The sequence below is a fragment of the Bombus fervidus genome, chromosome 1 (genome assembly GCF_041682495.2).
Source record: "Bombus fervidus isolate BK054 chromosome 1, iyBomFerv1, whole genome shotgun sequence".
NCBI lineage: Eukaryota > Metazoa > Arthropoda > Insecta > Hymenoptera > Apidae > Bombus > Bombus fervidus.
The window spans coordinates 22,014,174-22,029,284 of record NC_091517.1 but is presented as its reverse complement, the minus strand read 5'-3'; the positions used below and the strand labels follow the sequence as shown (position 1 = coordinate 22,029,284).

The following is a 15,111-nucleotide window of genomic DNA, read 5'->3' as shown; positions in this document are numbered from 1 at the left end:
GTCAACCGTATTCCATTATATCCGACAAACTTGCGTAACATTGTTTCAAAATCAGTTCATTTCTTTCTTAAGATTTGGTGAGAACATGCAAGCGAAATTGGACGATTTTTAATTGATAAATGTGTTTTGTATCGAATAGTAATCGTTTTTCAACGTATGTGTCTATTTCACAATTTGTTATTAATTTGCGTCTATTAAAAGAATGATGGAATAAAAAGAAAAATGGCACGCAGGGAAAAGTGGAAGAAAAAGGAACGTGCAGGTGAATAGGCGTTAGCAAATTAAAACAGGAGTGCCAAATCATCCGTGACTTCCGTCCCACTTGGGCAATAATAAGTACAGCAACTTGGCGAGAAAGCAAATGTTTGCCATTTGTCCTCCAATAATCGTAAGAATTCCTAATCTGTCCGCTGTATCGATTCTTTTTTTCATATTGTGCTCGAGAAATGGCCACTACATCCGTTATTTTCGCTAAGATTTATTCATGGCCGAAAATATCGTGACGATATATGTATTAGTAGAAGAGGAACGAGCAAATGTCATCGAGTTAAGTCATCGAAAAAGAAAAAGAAATGAAAAATCGATCCGAAACTACGGTTTTACGATAAAGGTTATTGCTCTCGAGCGATCGATGTAAACAATCGATCCGGATAAAGTAATTTCGACACTCGCTATTAGTGCCTGTCGTTTCGTCGATAATCCGAATAGAGGTTCATTTCGTCATTAATGTCGAGAAACCTCAAGTTCCATTCGTCGAACTGACAAAAAATGAGCTCGTATTCGATTCTCCATTTACTATGAACGCTCTTTATTAAAAAATACAACGGCCGTGATTCATTTTGGCGGCTAATTAAGCAAAAAAAAAAAAAAAAACTAAAAAAACAAAAAAATATTTATTCAAACGACTTGCCAGTTTCGTTGCACAGTATACACGAAGTAGGTTCGAGCATACAAAAAAAAGTAAATAAATAAATCAATAATAATGGAAAGAGATCTATAGATTATGGATTAAATGAATGAGTTGCATAGTTATTTGAGATGTTTTACGAAATATCGATGTATATATTTTAAGTTTGTATTATAATGCCCCCACTTAATTTGTATGAAATGGAGAATTTCAAACATTAAAATGATGACAAAAAATATCTTTGTATTTCCTTTTCTATTTTTTCTTAGTTCCTATATTCTTTCGCCGTTGAACGTTCTGCATCACTCGAAATTCCTTGCAAGTTTCATCGTACGTTAAGAGGAGTTGTATAAACATAACATAGATAAATAAGTTTATATCTTTATTTCGTTTTATCTTGATCTTACATTATATGTACATAATCTAATTTAGTAATCAAAAATATTTCTCATCGAAACGTACGTATAAGCGTAACCTTTTATTGACAACTATTTAATCGCCTTTTTAAGATCGTGTCACAAAATTATGCTCACTTTGTGAAAATCGTTAACTCATTTTCATAGAGATGTCTCTTCAACAATATCCAATGGGAAAACGTCAAATATCAGAAAGAATAAAATCAACGTCTGTTCTCGTTCTAGTTAAACTTAACAAAGCACTACAGTTTGCAGCTGACGACCGCGACGACCGGGTAGAAGGCCTATGCGCAGTGCAGTATCACATGTCAATGCTCGCTGCGCATGTAGTTACCGGTGAAAAAGTCATGGCAGGTGTTTCGGTTGGTTCTTATTGTTGACTATTTCTTATATTTAGATAACAGATTACTTAGAACTTGCTCGAAGGACAATGATAACGCGTATGTTACATAATTTAAAAAACTTATTTTAAGTAACCGATTGCCAAAGTCATTGTAAATTATGTCGAACACACGGGAAGCAGAGGTAAGCATTTGTAAGTTTCATATCTATATTTTAGTATTTACACTTTTTATTTGGTGACTACATAATTGTATTTATTGTTTGATAATCAGAAGGTAAGATTTTATGATATAAATTGATACAGAATGTTATATTAATGATATTATGTTGTGTGAATGAATTTAAAGTTAACATTGCAGTGATTCACTTATTACATTATCTCAATTTCATTGAAGGTACAAATCTTCAAGGAACGCGGAAACGCGTGTGTGAAAGAACAAAAGTATGAAGAGGCTATGTTTCATTACACTCATGCCATTAAACTAGATCCACAAAATTACTCCTTATATAGTAATCGATCATTTGCATTTTTAAAATTACAACAATATCATTTTGCAATGGAAGATGCATTAATGACAATTCAATTAAAACCTGATTGGACCAAGGTACAAAAGTGCTTTTTATAAAACACTTCAATAAGTATATTATGACATAAGTATCTTCAAAATTTTTGTAGGGTTATTTTAGAAAGGCTGAAGTAGAGTCACAAACCTTCCGCTTCAGTGAAGCACTTCAATCTTACAATAAAGCTTTATCCTTTCAACCAAATGAACCAACGATTTTAGAAGCAATGAACAGAGTAACACAATTATTAATTAAAGATAAACGAGGTATAGCATTCAAGATATTCAGATAATTATAATGAAAATGTCTCATATGATGTTTTAATATGGTAAATTACTTTGTAGCTGATCAACAAATACCCTGGCTTGGTGCTGGTGTTGGTATCATACTTGGAGTAATAGTTGTAATTGCTGATTATGTTTTTACAAATAAACCCACATTAACGGTATATGTATCAGTTTAATATTCTTAGAAATCAATGTTGGGATAAATGCTTATAATGGTTATTTCATTCTTTTTCATTGGATGCAGCATCCTCTTTTGATGGCCTTATTAACGATGTCTATAGCAATGCTAGGTTTTGGCATTGCAAAGGGATTCCGTTATTTCGTAAAGTGTCAAAGAAAATCACTTTTGGAACCTCCAACGGATCTCTTTGGTGATAATAAAGAAGAATTTGATGTTGAAGCAGAATTGAATAACGAGAAGGAAAAACATTCAAAATATAGTAAAGCACAAGCACGACAAAGATTCAGGAAAGGAAAATCGTAGTGTGCTTTGATACTAATAATGACTTACATACATTTTTATGTAAATTTTAAATTTATACACTTTTTAGCATCTCAAGAATGCACTGAATGTTTATGATCAATGTTATTGCATTTACAGAAGATTTTATTGATACTGTTTACATTTTATACTTCATTTACCGTTAAACAATTTTAAAGTATTGAGAACACGTGCCAGAATTTCAATATTTCCCTATATTTTACGTTTAGAAATTTTTATATAGAGGAACATTTCCTAATTAATAATTGAGTCCATCTATTACAAATATAATATTTTAATCCTTTTGAGATGTATCACAGAAAATAAGGCTGCAATGATAATATAATTATTGGTAAGTTACGTAGTACAAATAATTCAAAATTTCAAATCATAAGAAGATCTTTAATCGTTATATAAATTATATGAATATTTAAAAATATGAAATGTTTCAATTTTGATAAATATTGGCGAAAAGTAATTTATGCCATTTATACTTTGTCATAGTCATATCGTAGAATCAAATAATTTAAACATATTACCTTCATCTGATTCATACAACGAATATCTTATTCTTAATATAAAGAATAATTATTTACACTCAACTTTTTGCACTACTTGTCACAATAAACGTAAGAAATATTCTAACTAAATATAATCATTTGAATAACAACTATTTAATTTCTTGCCTGATATAATAACCAATGAAAATTCAGAATTTCTTAATATATGCATTTAATATACACATATACAATAAACTATATTATTTAAATTTTAAACATTAAATATATTGCATACTATGTCTCTATTACAAATATGAATGTGCATAAGTTAAAACGCAATTAATATTAAATTTCCCAAATACACTTCTATAGAATTGTGTATATCTCTTTTATTTTAATGATTTTAGTAATTCAATACTGTTGCTAAGTATCCAAGAATTTTTAATATAGATATAACTTATAGTAAGCTTAATCTCATTAAGTTACTTCGTGAGAACTATTTATGTGCATAGATTATATATATAGATAGGAAAACGTGAATAATTAATAGTAACACTTAAAAGCAGATATATTAGTTTCAGGAATTTCATGTAATTATTTGATGTGCTTCTATTATTCTTTAAAGTCGATTAGATTAAATTATTGGAATCTATCGAATTTTTTCGCAAACTAAGCTATTATTATGTGACAATTACACTATATTATAACCCTTTGTAAATTGACCATCTTCCCGTACATCATTTTAGAATTAATCGGTTGAAATATGCATGCATATTGTCACTAATATCATATTTCATCTCCGTAAAAACATGTAATTAGCAATTATACATAATAATGATAATTTTTTATTTAACCGCAATACATATACTATACTCAGTTCGGTAAGCATCATTATATTATTCTTCCATTTATAACCCGTTATGCGATGAATTATCATATTAATTCCAATGTAACGAATCAATATCGTAGCAAATGCATGGCTGAATCTCTTGTAAATTAATTATTAACATTATTTATATATTATTCAACTACGAATATAATGAGAATACCTTTTCGTGTACATTAAATCCACAAAATTTTTGACATTCCATACAAAAATGAATAAAAATAGAAAAAAAAGTTTTTATATTAAATATAATAAATACATCATATATATATATTTAACAATACGTTTTAATAACAAATTGTTATATACGAAATACAAAGAATACATGCATGTATGTACAATGTACATACATGTATATACATATATGTATGTACAATATGTATCTGTCCTTAATGAAAGATGTTAGTGATACTAACACGTTTTTTTCAACCGCATTGGCTGTGCGCCAGGTGCACCGAACTCAGTTATCCGTAGATCACTGAGAGCTCATTACGTGCAAATTCAAATGTACAATCTGTTACTTACTAAGTACATACATATTCTTTCGAATTGTTTACGATTCATAGATATATAACAACGAATATAGATATATAATAGTTCTGTTAGCATAAAACATTTGAATGAATTATAGAACATTGCACCTTGGACCATTAGAACATGTTATCTTTTCTTGAATAAATATTAAATTTGCTTATACGTTTATACGTAATTGTATGAAGTATTAAATATAACAGCGCGATAGATCACTGCAAGAAAGTTAATGAGATACATCAAAGTTTATAATGCCTACATAATCTGTAAATTTTCATTGAAAAAATAATATTAATATATCAAGCAGTAGGTTTTTATAGAATATTAAAAAATCAATAACTTTGTTATAGAATAACGTTCTTTTATTTCTTAAAACGTTTAATCTATTTTTAACTTCTTATGACGTGTGAAACGATATAATTACTTGAACAAGTCATAAATTTTACTAATGAAATTGAGATAAATTATTTTTACTATATTTTGGGTATGTTTCCCTTTTTTGTGTCTCCATCTTATATACGAACCTGATGACAGACTATTCACGGTACTCTCTTATGCGCATGCGTTCATTGACGTTTACAAGTAAGTAAGCAAGCATTGTACAATCGTAAAATGTTCAGCAGGGCTATTCCTCTTGGAACCTTCGAAGGGTATACATCTGAGTGTTTGATTAATAACATATAAAACCAAGCATTTTTTTATCAGTTTGTAAAAAGATTGATAATATACACTTTTTTATTTCGCTGTTTATTTTGTATTACAATAAAAAATGTTAGTAAAATACAAGATATGAAAGTAATATACATAGTTGAATCATAGTTGAATAAATTAAAAATTAAACCAAGATATAATAGTACGCAATTTGAATAAAACCGTTTTTCTTTAATAAAATGTTCGTCGTAACAATCATTTCAACGTCGAATAGAAAGTTGCTTAAAAATCTCATACATTAATATCTACATTCCTAATTAACTTTTATTACGATCCAACGTAACGAATCAACATATGTTGTTCAAATACTAAATTAAAACGATAAGAATCGAATACAATAACTCTTTTAATTTTATTTATTAATATCTATGAACTCGAAGCAACAGAGTTTCTACATCCGTACAAACTTAACAAGCTAGAGATGACCTCGAGTCGAATTATAACCAAATAACGAAAAAGTAATCGTAATAGGAAACGAAAATGAGTATGCATACGCACATGTGTATCAGAACAAGAAAGAGAAAGGAAAATGGGGTTATAGCACCACGGATACCTGGAGGAAAGCCTTATACATCGTAATGGAATGTCAGGTCCGTGGCTCCTGCACTTATTGGGGGTTAGGTTGACGTTGCACGAACGTATTGATGCGTAGAAATTCTATATACCCAGAGGATGTCTTTAATATATACGATTATAACTAATGCGCAAAATTCAAAGGTATCGCGTGACGTTTGGGTAACCACAAAATGACAGGAATTCGGAAAAGAACGTAAAGACGTTCACTAAATAACACGAGGAAACGAAGAGCGGGAAGCGTGGCCGGGGCACCCGATGCGATTAGTCGAGTACCTCTTCGTGCGTACAGATACGCGCATGCGCAGGCATAAACCGCAGGGATGTATCTACGATAAAGAAAATAGTAGACTTAAGCGTCACCAATGTAAACAATTTTCATAATTTTTGGCGTAATTCTTCCTATGAACTATGTTGTTTAAATATATGTCTCTCAATTTTTTAAAATATATGAATTTTTAAAGAAAGTTATATACATTTATTTACAAAATTTAATTTTTATTAGTAAACAATTTTATAACAATCATTGAGTTATTTTTATAAAGTTCTACGTAATTTGAAGTCAAGATGCCGATGACCTCGTAGTACCATTCTCACTTCCTACAAATTTATTATTGATTTTATTTTAACGACGTGTTATTCTATTTTACTTAGTCTTTAGAGTTAGATACTGTAATAGTTGCGTATACGAGTATGTACGTGTATCTTCTATTGTAAGTCTTATTGTTGACCTGAAACTTTCAAATGCATGCAGCGGTTTACTAGAATACATTAATATTTGTATTTCGTAACTTAACAATTCAAGTTGCAAAGAACCTTTGTTATTTTTCACTCGATTGTAATACTATTGTAACGCAAAGTGATATGTGCATACTAATGCATTGTACGTTACATCTGTTTCAATAACAATAAACATTAGTGTGTCTTTGCGTAATGAAGTATTTGCAATACAATTGTATGAATATATGCGTACATACAGTTCTATAGTCCGTACAAGAAAAAAATAATCAATACACGATCGTGTGACACCTGAAACGAACCGTTTAAACGCGGGAAGACTAAACCCTTTTGCACGAAGTTTGGCATAGTGAGTACACTGCTTCGAAGGTTCAGAGACACTTTGAGGTGACCGTCCTCTGGATACGCGCCTTTAATAAATACGTTCCTGTTAGCCGCACTACTTTTCTACGGTATTCCCACCAATATCCATCAGTGTATACGGATTGGTAGATTGCGATTGGTCAAACAAGTGATTGGTGTTAGTAGTGGGCGATCACGTCACGAAGCGAGGCCGAGAAGCGACGAGGCGCATGTATCAATGCGCAATCGCATCGAGACAGTTCAGGGAGTCGGGGAGGTCCGTGGTAAGGAATAAACAGAGTGAAGAGACCGCGCGAGAGACGAAGAGTGGGGAAGGTGGAAGAGAGAGAGAGAGAGAGAGAGAAAGATAGAGAGCGAACAGGCAGTGAGACGATCACGATGCACGGAGGCAAGCACAAGCGGCCAGGGGCACAGGGCTGAGGGCTGAGGGCTCGACAGGGCCTAGAATAACGTTCACGGGACGGCCGTGGGTCAGTCAGCAGCTATGGAACAGACGAAAACTCTCGCGTCCCGCCTACTCAGCACAAGTTGCATAGAGAATAAGGACGACTTGGAAGAGGTAACATAAATATTTTAAATAGTCACTGGATACGTATCGGGTACTAGGGGTTCCGCCATTGTTGCGACGGTCGCGCACGTAGCTGACCGCGCGGCGCCACACGTCGTACCACGCGTCTTAGCGGCAATATTTGAATCATTTGCATAATTCTAATGTTCATTTTTCTTGATTATTGATGGAAAATTGAATATTAATGAATAATTTAATTGAATATTAATCGCTAAAATCCAATAAAAGATATAATGAATGATACATATTATCAAATTTGCCAATTTAATACTGGAACTAAATTACTTTTAATGTTTCCTCAATATTAATAACTTTATTTAATTTTATAGTCTGTTAGTACGGAACTTTAAATATGTTACACTTTTTATATCTTTTTACATTTCCTTATGCTATATTTTTAAAATATTTTGTTGTCACAAGATATTAAAAACTTGTTTTCTGTTTTCAGAAATTCGAGAGATGTTATACAGTGCTCCAAAACCTGACTGCGGGGCTATCTGAAAAAGAAGCCCATGATACATTAAATAATGCTGTATGTAAGGATAAGACACACGAAGAAGTTTCATTAGGATTGTTGGTAGTCATTTTGACAGATCCTCAAAATGCTCCAAAAAGTTACAGAGACTTGACATTAATTACACGAGATGGTCTTGCAATTGTGTTAGTACATCTTAATCAATTAGTACTTGAAAGATACCTACGATTGAACGATGTGACTAGAAGTCAGTTATTATGGCTGTTAAGGGAGATGATAAGAACCAGTGTCGCTAGTGTGGATAACCTTTGTTTAAGTTTATTAAGGCATGCAGCTGGTGGTGATATTTCGCCGCGGAATTTGTTTTTAGTTGATGCACTTTTAGATATTTTTCAAGAAAATCGACCTTGGCTGGATAAATTCCCTTTTCTAGTAGCATCCATTGTTTATACCTATTTACGATTAATAGAAGATCATAATGCACCACATTTATCTGGTTTACGTCAAAAAGAAGTTACATTTACTGTATCTTTAATAAGAGAACGTATGGTTGATTGTTTGGTTATTGGAAGGTGAATAAAATGAAATATTTTTGTCTATATTTATAATGTAAGCCAGACTGTAATAAATAAAATGATAATTAATGTTTGTAGGGATTTAGTACGTCTATTACAAAATGTGGCACGGATACCTGAATTTGAGGCACTCTGGAAAGACATACTTCACAATCCAAAGTCTCTTTGTCCAAATTTCAGTGGTGTCCTTCAACTTTTACAAACTAGGACTTCTAGAAGGTTTCTTCAATCTAGACTTACACCAGATATGGAAAGGAAATTAGTATTTTTAACCAGTCAAGTCCGTTTTGGTAATCATAAACGATACCAAGATTGGTTTCAAAGGCAGTACCTGGCTACACCAGAATCACAATCTTTGAGATGTGACCTTATACGATTCATTGTTGGTGTTATTCATCCAACAAATGAGTTACTATGTTCAGATATTATACCACGATGGGCAGTAATAGGATGGTTATTTACAACTTGTACTTCAACTGTTGCTGCAAGTAATGCTAAACTTGCTTTATTTTATGATTGGTTGTTTTTTGAACCTGAAAAGGATAACATAATGAACATTGAACCTGCAATCCTTGTTATGCACAATTCCATGAGATCGCATCCACCGGTCACTGCCACATTGTTAGACTTTTTATGCAGAGTAAGTGGTAATGTAAATCTCAACACTTCATTACGGTTTTAAAATTTACGTAATTTTTGTTTACAGATAATACCAAATTTCTATCCACCTTTAACAGAGAAAGTGAGAAATGGAATATTTTTGTCGTTGCGACAAATTTTGGAGAAACGGGTTTTGCCGAGTCTTTACCCATTGTTTGATAGTCCCAAGTTAGATCGTGAATTAAGAAGCAAGATAAGAGAAACATTCAAAGAATTCTGTTTACCACCTAATGCAGATCCTGGTAAAATTATTAACCAATATTGCATATTTATTTTCTATAAACCATTCAAAAGAGCACTGGAAAAGCTTACTATTGCACATGTATAAACATGTATCTATTTATTTGTATGTATTCATCACATATTAAAATCACGCTATTCTTTATATAATGTACATATTTAGTTTTGAAAATATATATAGTATAAATATTTATGATATTCAAATGTACATATCAAATTGATATAAGCACAGAAAAATATTTATGTATATTAATTTTGGGTTTACGTATCATGGTTTTAACAAATCTTTCTCTTTTAAACATCGTTTAGGTCATTTTTTGGTCTTTTCTTTTAATAAATTTTATTATTCACCTTTCCCTTAAGCCTATAGCACATTCATTGCTTACTAACTTTGGTTTTTGCATGATGTTTTTGAGCAGGAAATAAGGTTCCTGTATATTCAGGTAAAACGGAGGAATTTAATAAGGATCTTACACCAGGGGCTACACTGGAAAATGCAGCGAATATACCAATTGAAAATAATCATCTAACTCAAGACTCAGAACCAGCTTTTAGTGATGAAGAAGACGAGGTGTCATTAAGGTTAATTCTGTTTTATATTTCTATTTCTATCACATAGTACTTTAAATGTTTCAGCTTAAAAATATAGTTATATCACTAAAGGATATTTAACATTATAGGATAGTGACTAAAGTAGAGGAAGAAGATGAAGAAGATGTTCCATTAGCAAATGTGAAGTTGAAAAACGAACAAAAAAATGCAAATTGTATCGTGAAGAAAGAAGATATTACATCTCAGCTAAATTTAATTTTAGAACCAGAAGAGTTAAGGACTGCTGTAGAAAGTTTGCACAGTGAAACAGACAATGAAGTGAGATGTCAAACGATGGAAAGGATAGTACAAATGGTTGTAGAGGATGAAATAGATGCAGAAACGATACCAGCATTGGCTTCTTGCATATCAACGATCTTATCTTCACAAATTACATCTCAAATATTTCCATCAGATAATTTGAATGAAGAAGCCTTGACTGATAGTATAAGTACGCCATTATTTGTTATGTTTCGAAATCAGTTTCAGTTGTGTAAAGAAGAGGACAATAGGCGGAAGCTGCTAGCTCGGGTACTTGCAGAAATACAAAACGTTCAATCGAGAATAGGTTACCTGTTACTTTATTTTTTGAAAGTCTGGGGCAGAGAGGAAGAAAAACGGGAAGGCGAACCAAGGTTCGTAGTGGAATGCAAATTACACATAAGTAAATGAAAATATGCTTTTTATTATATTATTTTTTTATTGCAGTAATATGTTAAATGACGTTAAAGCATCTGTATATAAAGATTTTTGTGTAAATCGAGAAAAAAAATTAGATGCGTGTTTAGTGTCAGATTTGAAGGTATGTAAGTTTTAAAAGTTAAAAATTGTAATATCACAAACAATTGTAAAAATTGTAATTTGTTTTAATTTGCTTTACATATCCTTTTATTAGTCGTATATAATGTATCATTTTTTTTATAGCTCTGCCATGAAGATAACATATTTATGCTATGTTACCTTGTGCCTGATGTATACATGGGTTTTCAAAATGTGGCTCTTGGAAATGTTCAATTATTGCATTTGGTTGTCTCGACCGTCGATGCATGCCAATTACAAGAATTGGTTTGTCAAATAATGCAAGGACATTTAAAGATGTTAAAAAAGGAATCGTTTACGTCACTTTTGACAGCAAGCTTAAATTGGGAAACTTTTGAGCAATATTGTTTTTGGCAGCTTATTTTTGCCCATGATTTTCCAATTGATTATGTACTACCTGTTTTACCCAAATTGCAATTTCGAGATCACGCAGAAGCATTAACATCGATATTGTTTATGCTTAAACAAGAAAAGTAAGTAAATCATTTACTAGGAAACTAAATGAATAAGATAAAATTTAATTCAATATTAATAACATTAATAATTAAATAGACCAACTTTAGAACTTCTGCGACAATTGCTCGCACGACAAAACGTGGATGGGGACATGTTTGTTGTAGCAGCTCTACGTTACTGGTGTCGCGATTACGAAGAAAAACTTAGTGAGTTACTTGCGAATCTTTTGAGTACTCGTTACCCTGCTACCAGTCCAAATAAACGGAAACGATCTGGCCCTAAACATAATCAACAATCTGGTACACCCTCTGGCGAACAAGTTCTTGGTCATTTGGATCAATTACGACAGCATTGTATGTCATCCGCTGAATTGCAGCTTTATCATTCTGAAGGAATGCAAAGAGCTCTACAACAGGCACAAGCAGCTAGTAGTGATTCTTTAAGAAAAAGTTATGGAGATTTATTTGCACTTGCGGAAGTTAATGAAGAAAATGAACCTCCTCCGCCTCCACCACCAAGCTCAGCACGAAAACATGCAGCAGCGTCGGCTGGAGGTGGCGGTGGAGCTGGTAATAAAGGAGGTCATAGAAAAACTGGTGCTAATACGAGGGAAAGGTCTAGCTCAAAAAGGCCGCTTCCTCGGTATCATTTGGACAGTACATCTAGTAGTGAGGTAAATTTAAAAATAATCTACAGTTAGCTATTTTTGATACTATCTAGATGTTTGTATTTCTTTTAATTGAATTTAATCGTGTTGCTGTAGGAAGAATCAATTGTGAATGTAAAACAAGCAAAGAAGAGAAAAAAAATTAATCCAGTGGGCTCCGATAGCGACTGACCACCCAGTGTCTTCAGATGTCACATGGACCACGTCACGTGTGCGCAGCAAGCTAAATTAGCCTTAAGAATAGTAAGATAATATAGTATACGTAATAGATTTATCTAGCGCGACTTGTATATATAGTATGGGGGAAGTGAAAGCGAAACATACTGATTACAAGGATCTTGCACATACTTTGCAAACACTATATGCTAACAACATTGCCAGATTCTGCATTTTCATGAATTTCATTACTTGTGTCAAACGCGATCTATCGAAAGATATTTAGAATGTATGTGATATCTAACGAGAAGAAGATAAATTTATAAATACTGGTTATAGCTTTTCTAGGTAAATATGTATGACAGATTAACTTGCCATGGCAGATCGATACTCTGGGTATTTTCTTCAGAGACAAAGGAATTTATCATGGTCTGTCAGATAAGGTTACCGAGAGGCAAAACTAGTCATAAATTAAATTATTTTGATACACTCTTAAACATACAAAAAATATGAATTTAAGAGTTGAAAATTGAATCTGGCAATATTGTAAGAGATAAAACGACATTTAAGGTATTACCTTAAGTGGTCACGATTTCTAAGAAAAATGAAAACCCGTTACCTTCATATAATTTTGTGATCGATATCAAAGAATGCAGCACGTTAGTGCTTACCAATAATTTGTTTACTGATTTTGCGATTAGTATAATTATTGACCCTATTGTCCAAATTTATTTCTTTTCTCTTTCATTATGCGATGATAACTATAGTAAGACTCGCGTCTCACACAATAGCTAACAAAAAAAAAACATGGTTACTTTTTGTTGCCATAAACTGTGAACGCAATTTGTAAGAATCATTAATAGGTTTTTATTAGGATTAAGGACCTTCTGCAGGAGAAGGATATATTGAGAATGTCTCACTCCAGCATGAAGCGTACAGTTTTACGACCAAATGTATTTTACGTCTGCGCTTAGTAAAAGCAACCTCAAGATGTAAATCATTCTCAAGACGTAAGAATTTTTATATTTTGCACGGTGGAAGGTTGTCGATTTTTGCTAATTGATTTTTGTCTAAAGCAATGAATCTGTTTTCGTTGCTACTAAGTATTTTAATGCAAATGCACAAATTTCACGTTGATAGAAAAGTGAGAACAGAACGTACAACTTCTTTTTTTTGATCGTAATATTTATGATATTTTTACATTCACGAGCTAGTAGTATTTACTACAGGTTTCTATTAATTTCTACGTGTATGTTTCAACTCTTATAAATTTGTTTATAATTTTGTAATGATCACAGTTTCTCTAGTACTTTTGTAGATTGAATTTATTATTCTATCTAAAGTATAATCAATTCAGTAATATATTGGAAAGACACCTTCCAACGAGTATAGAACCAGGCGTCATGTACACTTAAGTCCGAAAAGGAACGTAAGCGTGAAATATCACCGTTCACCTTCTGTACATTTCCTGTAAAATCGGTTACTTGTACACATATAAGTAGCTGTGTTATGTATTTTCTAGTTGTACATACCAGAGAAAACGGAATATGTATGTGTATGTATGCATGTATGTGCGCGATAAATTTTTTCAAGAATCCGATAAAAAATTTTTTTCCATAAAGAGAATTTGTCTTTCTGATACTATGGAAATCGACCCATGAACATTCATATGGCGAACAAGATGAAAAACAAGCATTCTATGCCAGTACGAATGTCTCTTTATTTAATACGCGCGTAATGTACGTATCAACCATTTATAATGGTGTGTAAGGTGTGATAGTTGATATTGTTATTAGGTCTTTTCTACTTGTACATAAACTGCGACGTTATGTGAGAAAATATTTAAAAACGACGACGATTGAATGTAAAAGATAGAATATATGAGAAATATGAATGAGTTAGTGCGTGTGTGCGTGAGAGAGGGAGAGAAAGAGAGACAAACACAGAGACACAGATAAGTAAAAGAAAAAAACAAAAAAAAAAAAAAAAAAAAGAAAAGAAATCGCGGGGCAATACGAAAAATAAACCTATAAACATTTAATGTTTTTTAACGACCTTGTACACATGGATACACATGTAAATACATGAATATATTATCGTAATGCGAGCATAAACATTTAATGTTTTTAACGATCTTGTATACATAGATACACGTAAATGTAAATACATCGAAAAATTACCGGAAGTAAACCTGTGATTCCTATCGTTTGTTTCCTCTTTCTCTGGATTTTCCCTTCCTCTCTATTTTAATTCTTTTTCAGCGGCGAACGAATAATCGGTTTTCAAGATTGTATTTGTCATTAGTACTGTTCTTTTTTATAGATACCTGTATACATAATGCGAACAATATGAGATAACCACAAAACAACGTAATTATGCGCAAATTATGTAACAAACAAATGAATGTTAAAAAATTTTAAACTTGTTTGTAATATATGTACAATTTTTTACCAAAATAGCGACAAATTAAAGAAAGATAATAAGATATTCTGTCTGTCTGTCTGTCTCTCTCTCTCTCTTTCCCTCTTCCTGTAGGATTAAAACCTGCTACATCACACTACATAGTATCGATAAATCGTGCATCAAGTGCATTTGATTAAAATTG

General features: G+C 32.1%; 2 protein-coding genes and 1 long non-coding RNA gene across 5 annotated transcripts; 2 read left to right on the top strand and 1 right to left on the bottom strand.

Moving 5' to 3' along the window:
- Window positions 1–1,409: 1,409 nt before the first annotated feature.
- Window positions 1,410–4,557, top strand: LOC139990768 (stress-induced-phosphoprotein 1-like). Of its 2 annotated transcripts, none has more exons than XM_072010271.1 (5): window positions 1,410–1,848; window positions 2,061–2,270; window positions 2,342–2,495; window positions 2,574–2,674; window positions 2,761–4,557. In XM_072010271.1, exons 1-5 carry the CDS (start codon window positions 1,825–1,827, stop codon window positions 2,998–3,000), a joined length of 729 nt encoding a protein of 242 aa, XP_071866372.1. In that variant the 5' UTR covers window positions 1,410–1,824; the 3' UTR covers window positions 3,001–4,557. The 2 variants fall into 2 exon arrangements, with proteins under 2 accessions (XP_071866372.1, XP_071866381.1); XM_072010280.1 differs by having other exon boundaries at window positions 1,410–1,858.
- A 697-nt stretch (window positions 4,558–5,254) lies between these two features.
- On the bottom strand, window positions 5,255–7,387 carry LOC139990788 (uncharacterized). Its single transcript, XR_011800650.1, has 2 exons — window positions 7,015–7,387; window positions 5,255–6,935 (listed from the first exon to the last, which is right to left on the bottom strand). It is a non-coding gene; the product is annotated as an uncharacterized lncRNA (long non-coding RNA).
- A 170-nt stretch (window positions 7,388–7,557) lies between these two features.
- On the top strand, window positions 7,558–14,696 carry Ints3 (integrator complex subunit 3). Of its 2 annotated transcripts, none has more exons than XM_072010121.1 (10): window positions 7,558–7,858; window positions 8,316–8,914; window positions 8,996–9,557; window positions 9,624–9,819; window positions 10,261–10,399; window positions 10,498–11,043; window positions 11,117–11,210; window positions 11,333–11,700; window positions 11,780–12,356; window positions 12,447–14,696. In XM_072010121.1, the coding sequence occupies exons 1-10, from the start codon at window positions 7,784–7,786 to the stop codon at window positions 12,519–12,521; spliced, it is 3,231 nt and encodes a 1,076-aa protein (XP_071866222.1). In that variant the 5' UTR covers window positions 7,558–7,783; the 3' UTR covers window positions 12,522–14,696. The 2 variants fall into 2 exon arrangements, with proteins under 2 accessions (XP_071866222.1, XP_071866214.1); XM_072010113.1 differs by having other exon boundaries at window positions 10,234–10,399.
- The last annotated feature ends 415 nt before the right edge of the window (window positions 14,697–15,111 follow it).

What these genes read in the sequence shown, in the direction of transcription:
- LOC139990768 (XM_072010271.1), top strand. Translation starts at nt 1,825, where the DNA reads ATGTCGAACACACGGGAAGCAGAG. An exon ending in CGAACACACGGGAAGCAGAG is followed by an intron (nt 1,849 to 2,060) that starts GTAAGCATTTGT and finishes ATTTCATTGAAG; the next exon opens with GTACAAATCTTCAAGGAACG. An exon ending in TAAAACCTGATTGGACCAAG is followed by an intron (nt 2,271 to 2,341) that starts GTACAAAAGTGC and finishes AAATTTTTGTAG; the next exon opens with GGTTATTTTAGAAAGGCTGA.
- Ints3 (XM_072010113.1), top strand. Translation starts at nt 7,784, where the DNA reads ATGGAACAGACGAAAACTCTCGCGTCCCGCCTACTCAGCACAAGTTGC. An exon ending in TGTTAGACTTTTTATGCAGA is followed by an intron (nt 9,558 to 9,623) that starts GTAAGTGGTAAT and finishes TTTTGTTTACAG; the next exon opens with ATAATACCAAATTTCTATCC. An exon ending in GAAGACGAGGTGTCATTAAG is followed by an intron (nt 10,400 to 10,497) that starts GTTAATTCTGTT and finishes TTAACATTATAG; the next exon opens with GATAGTGACTAAAGTAGAGG.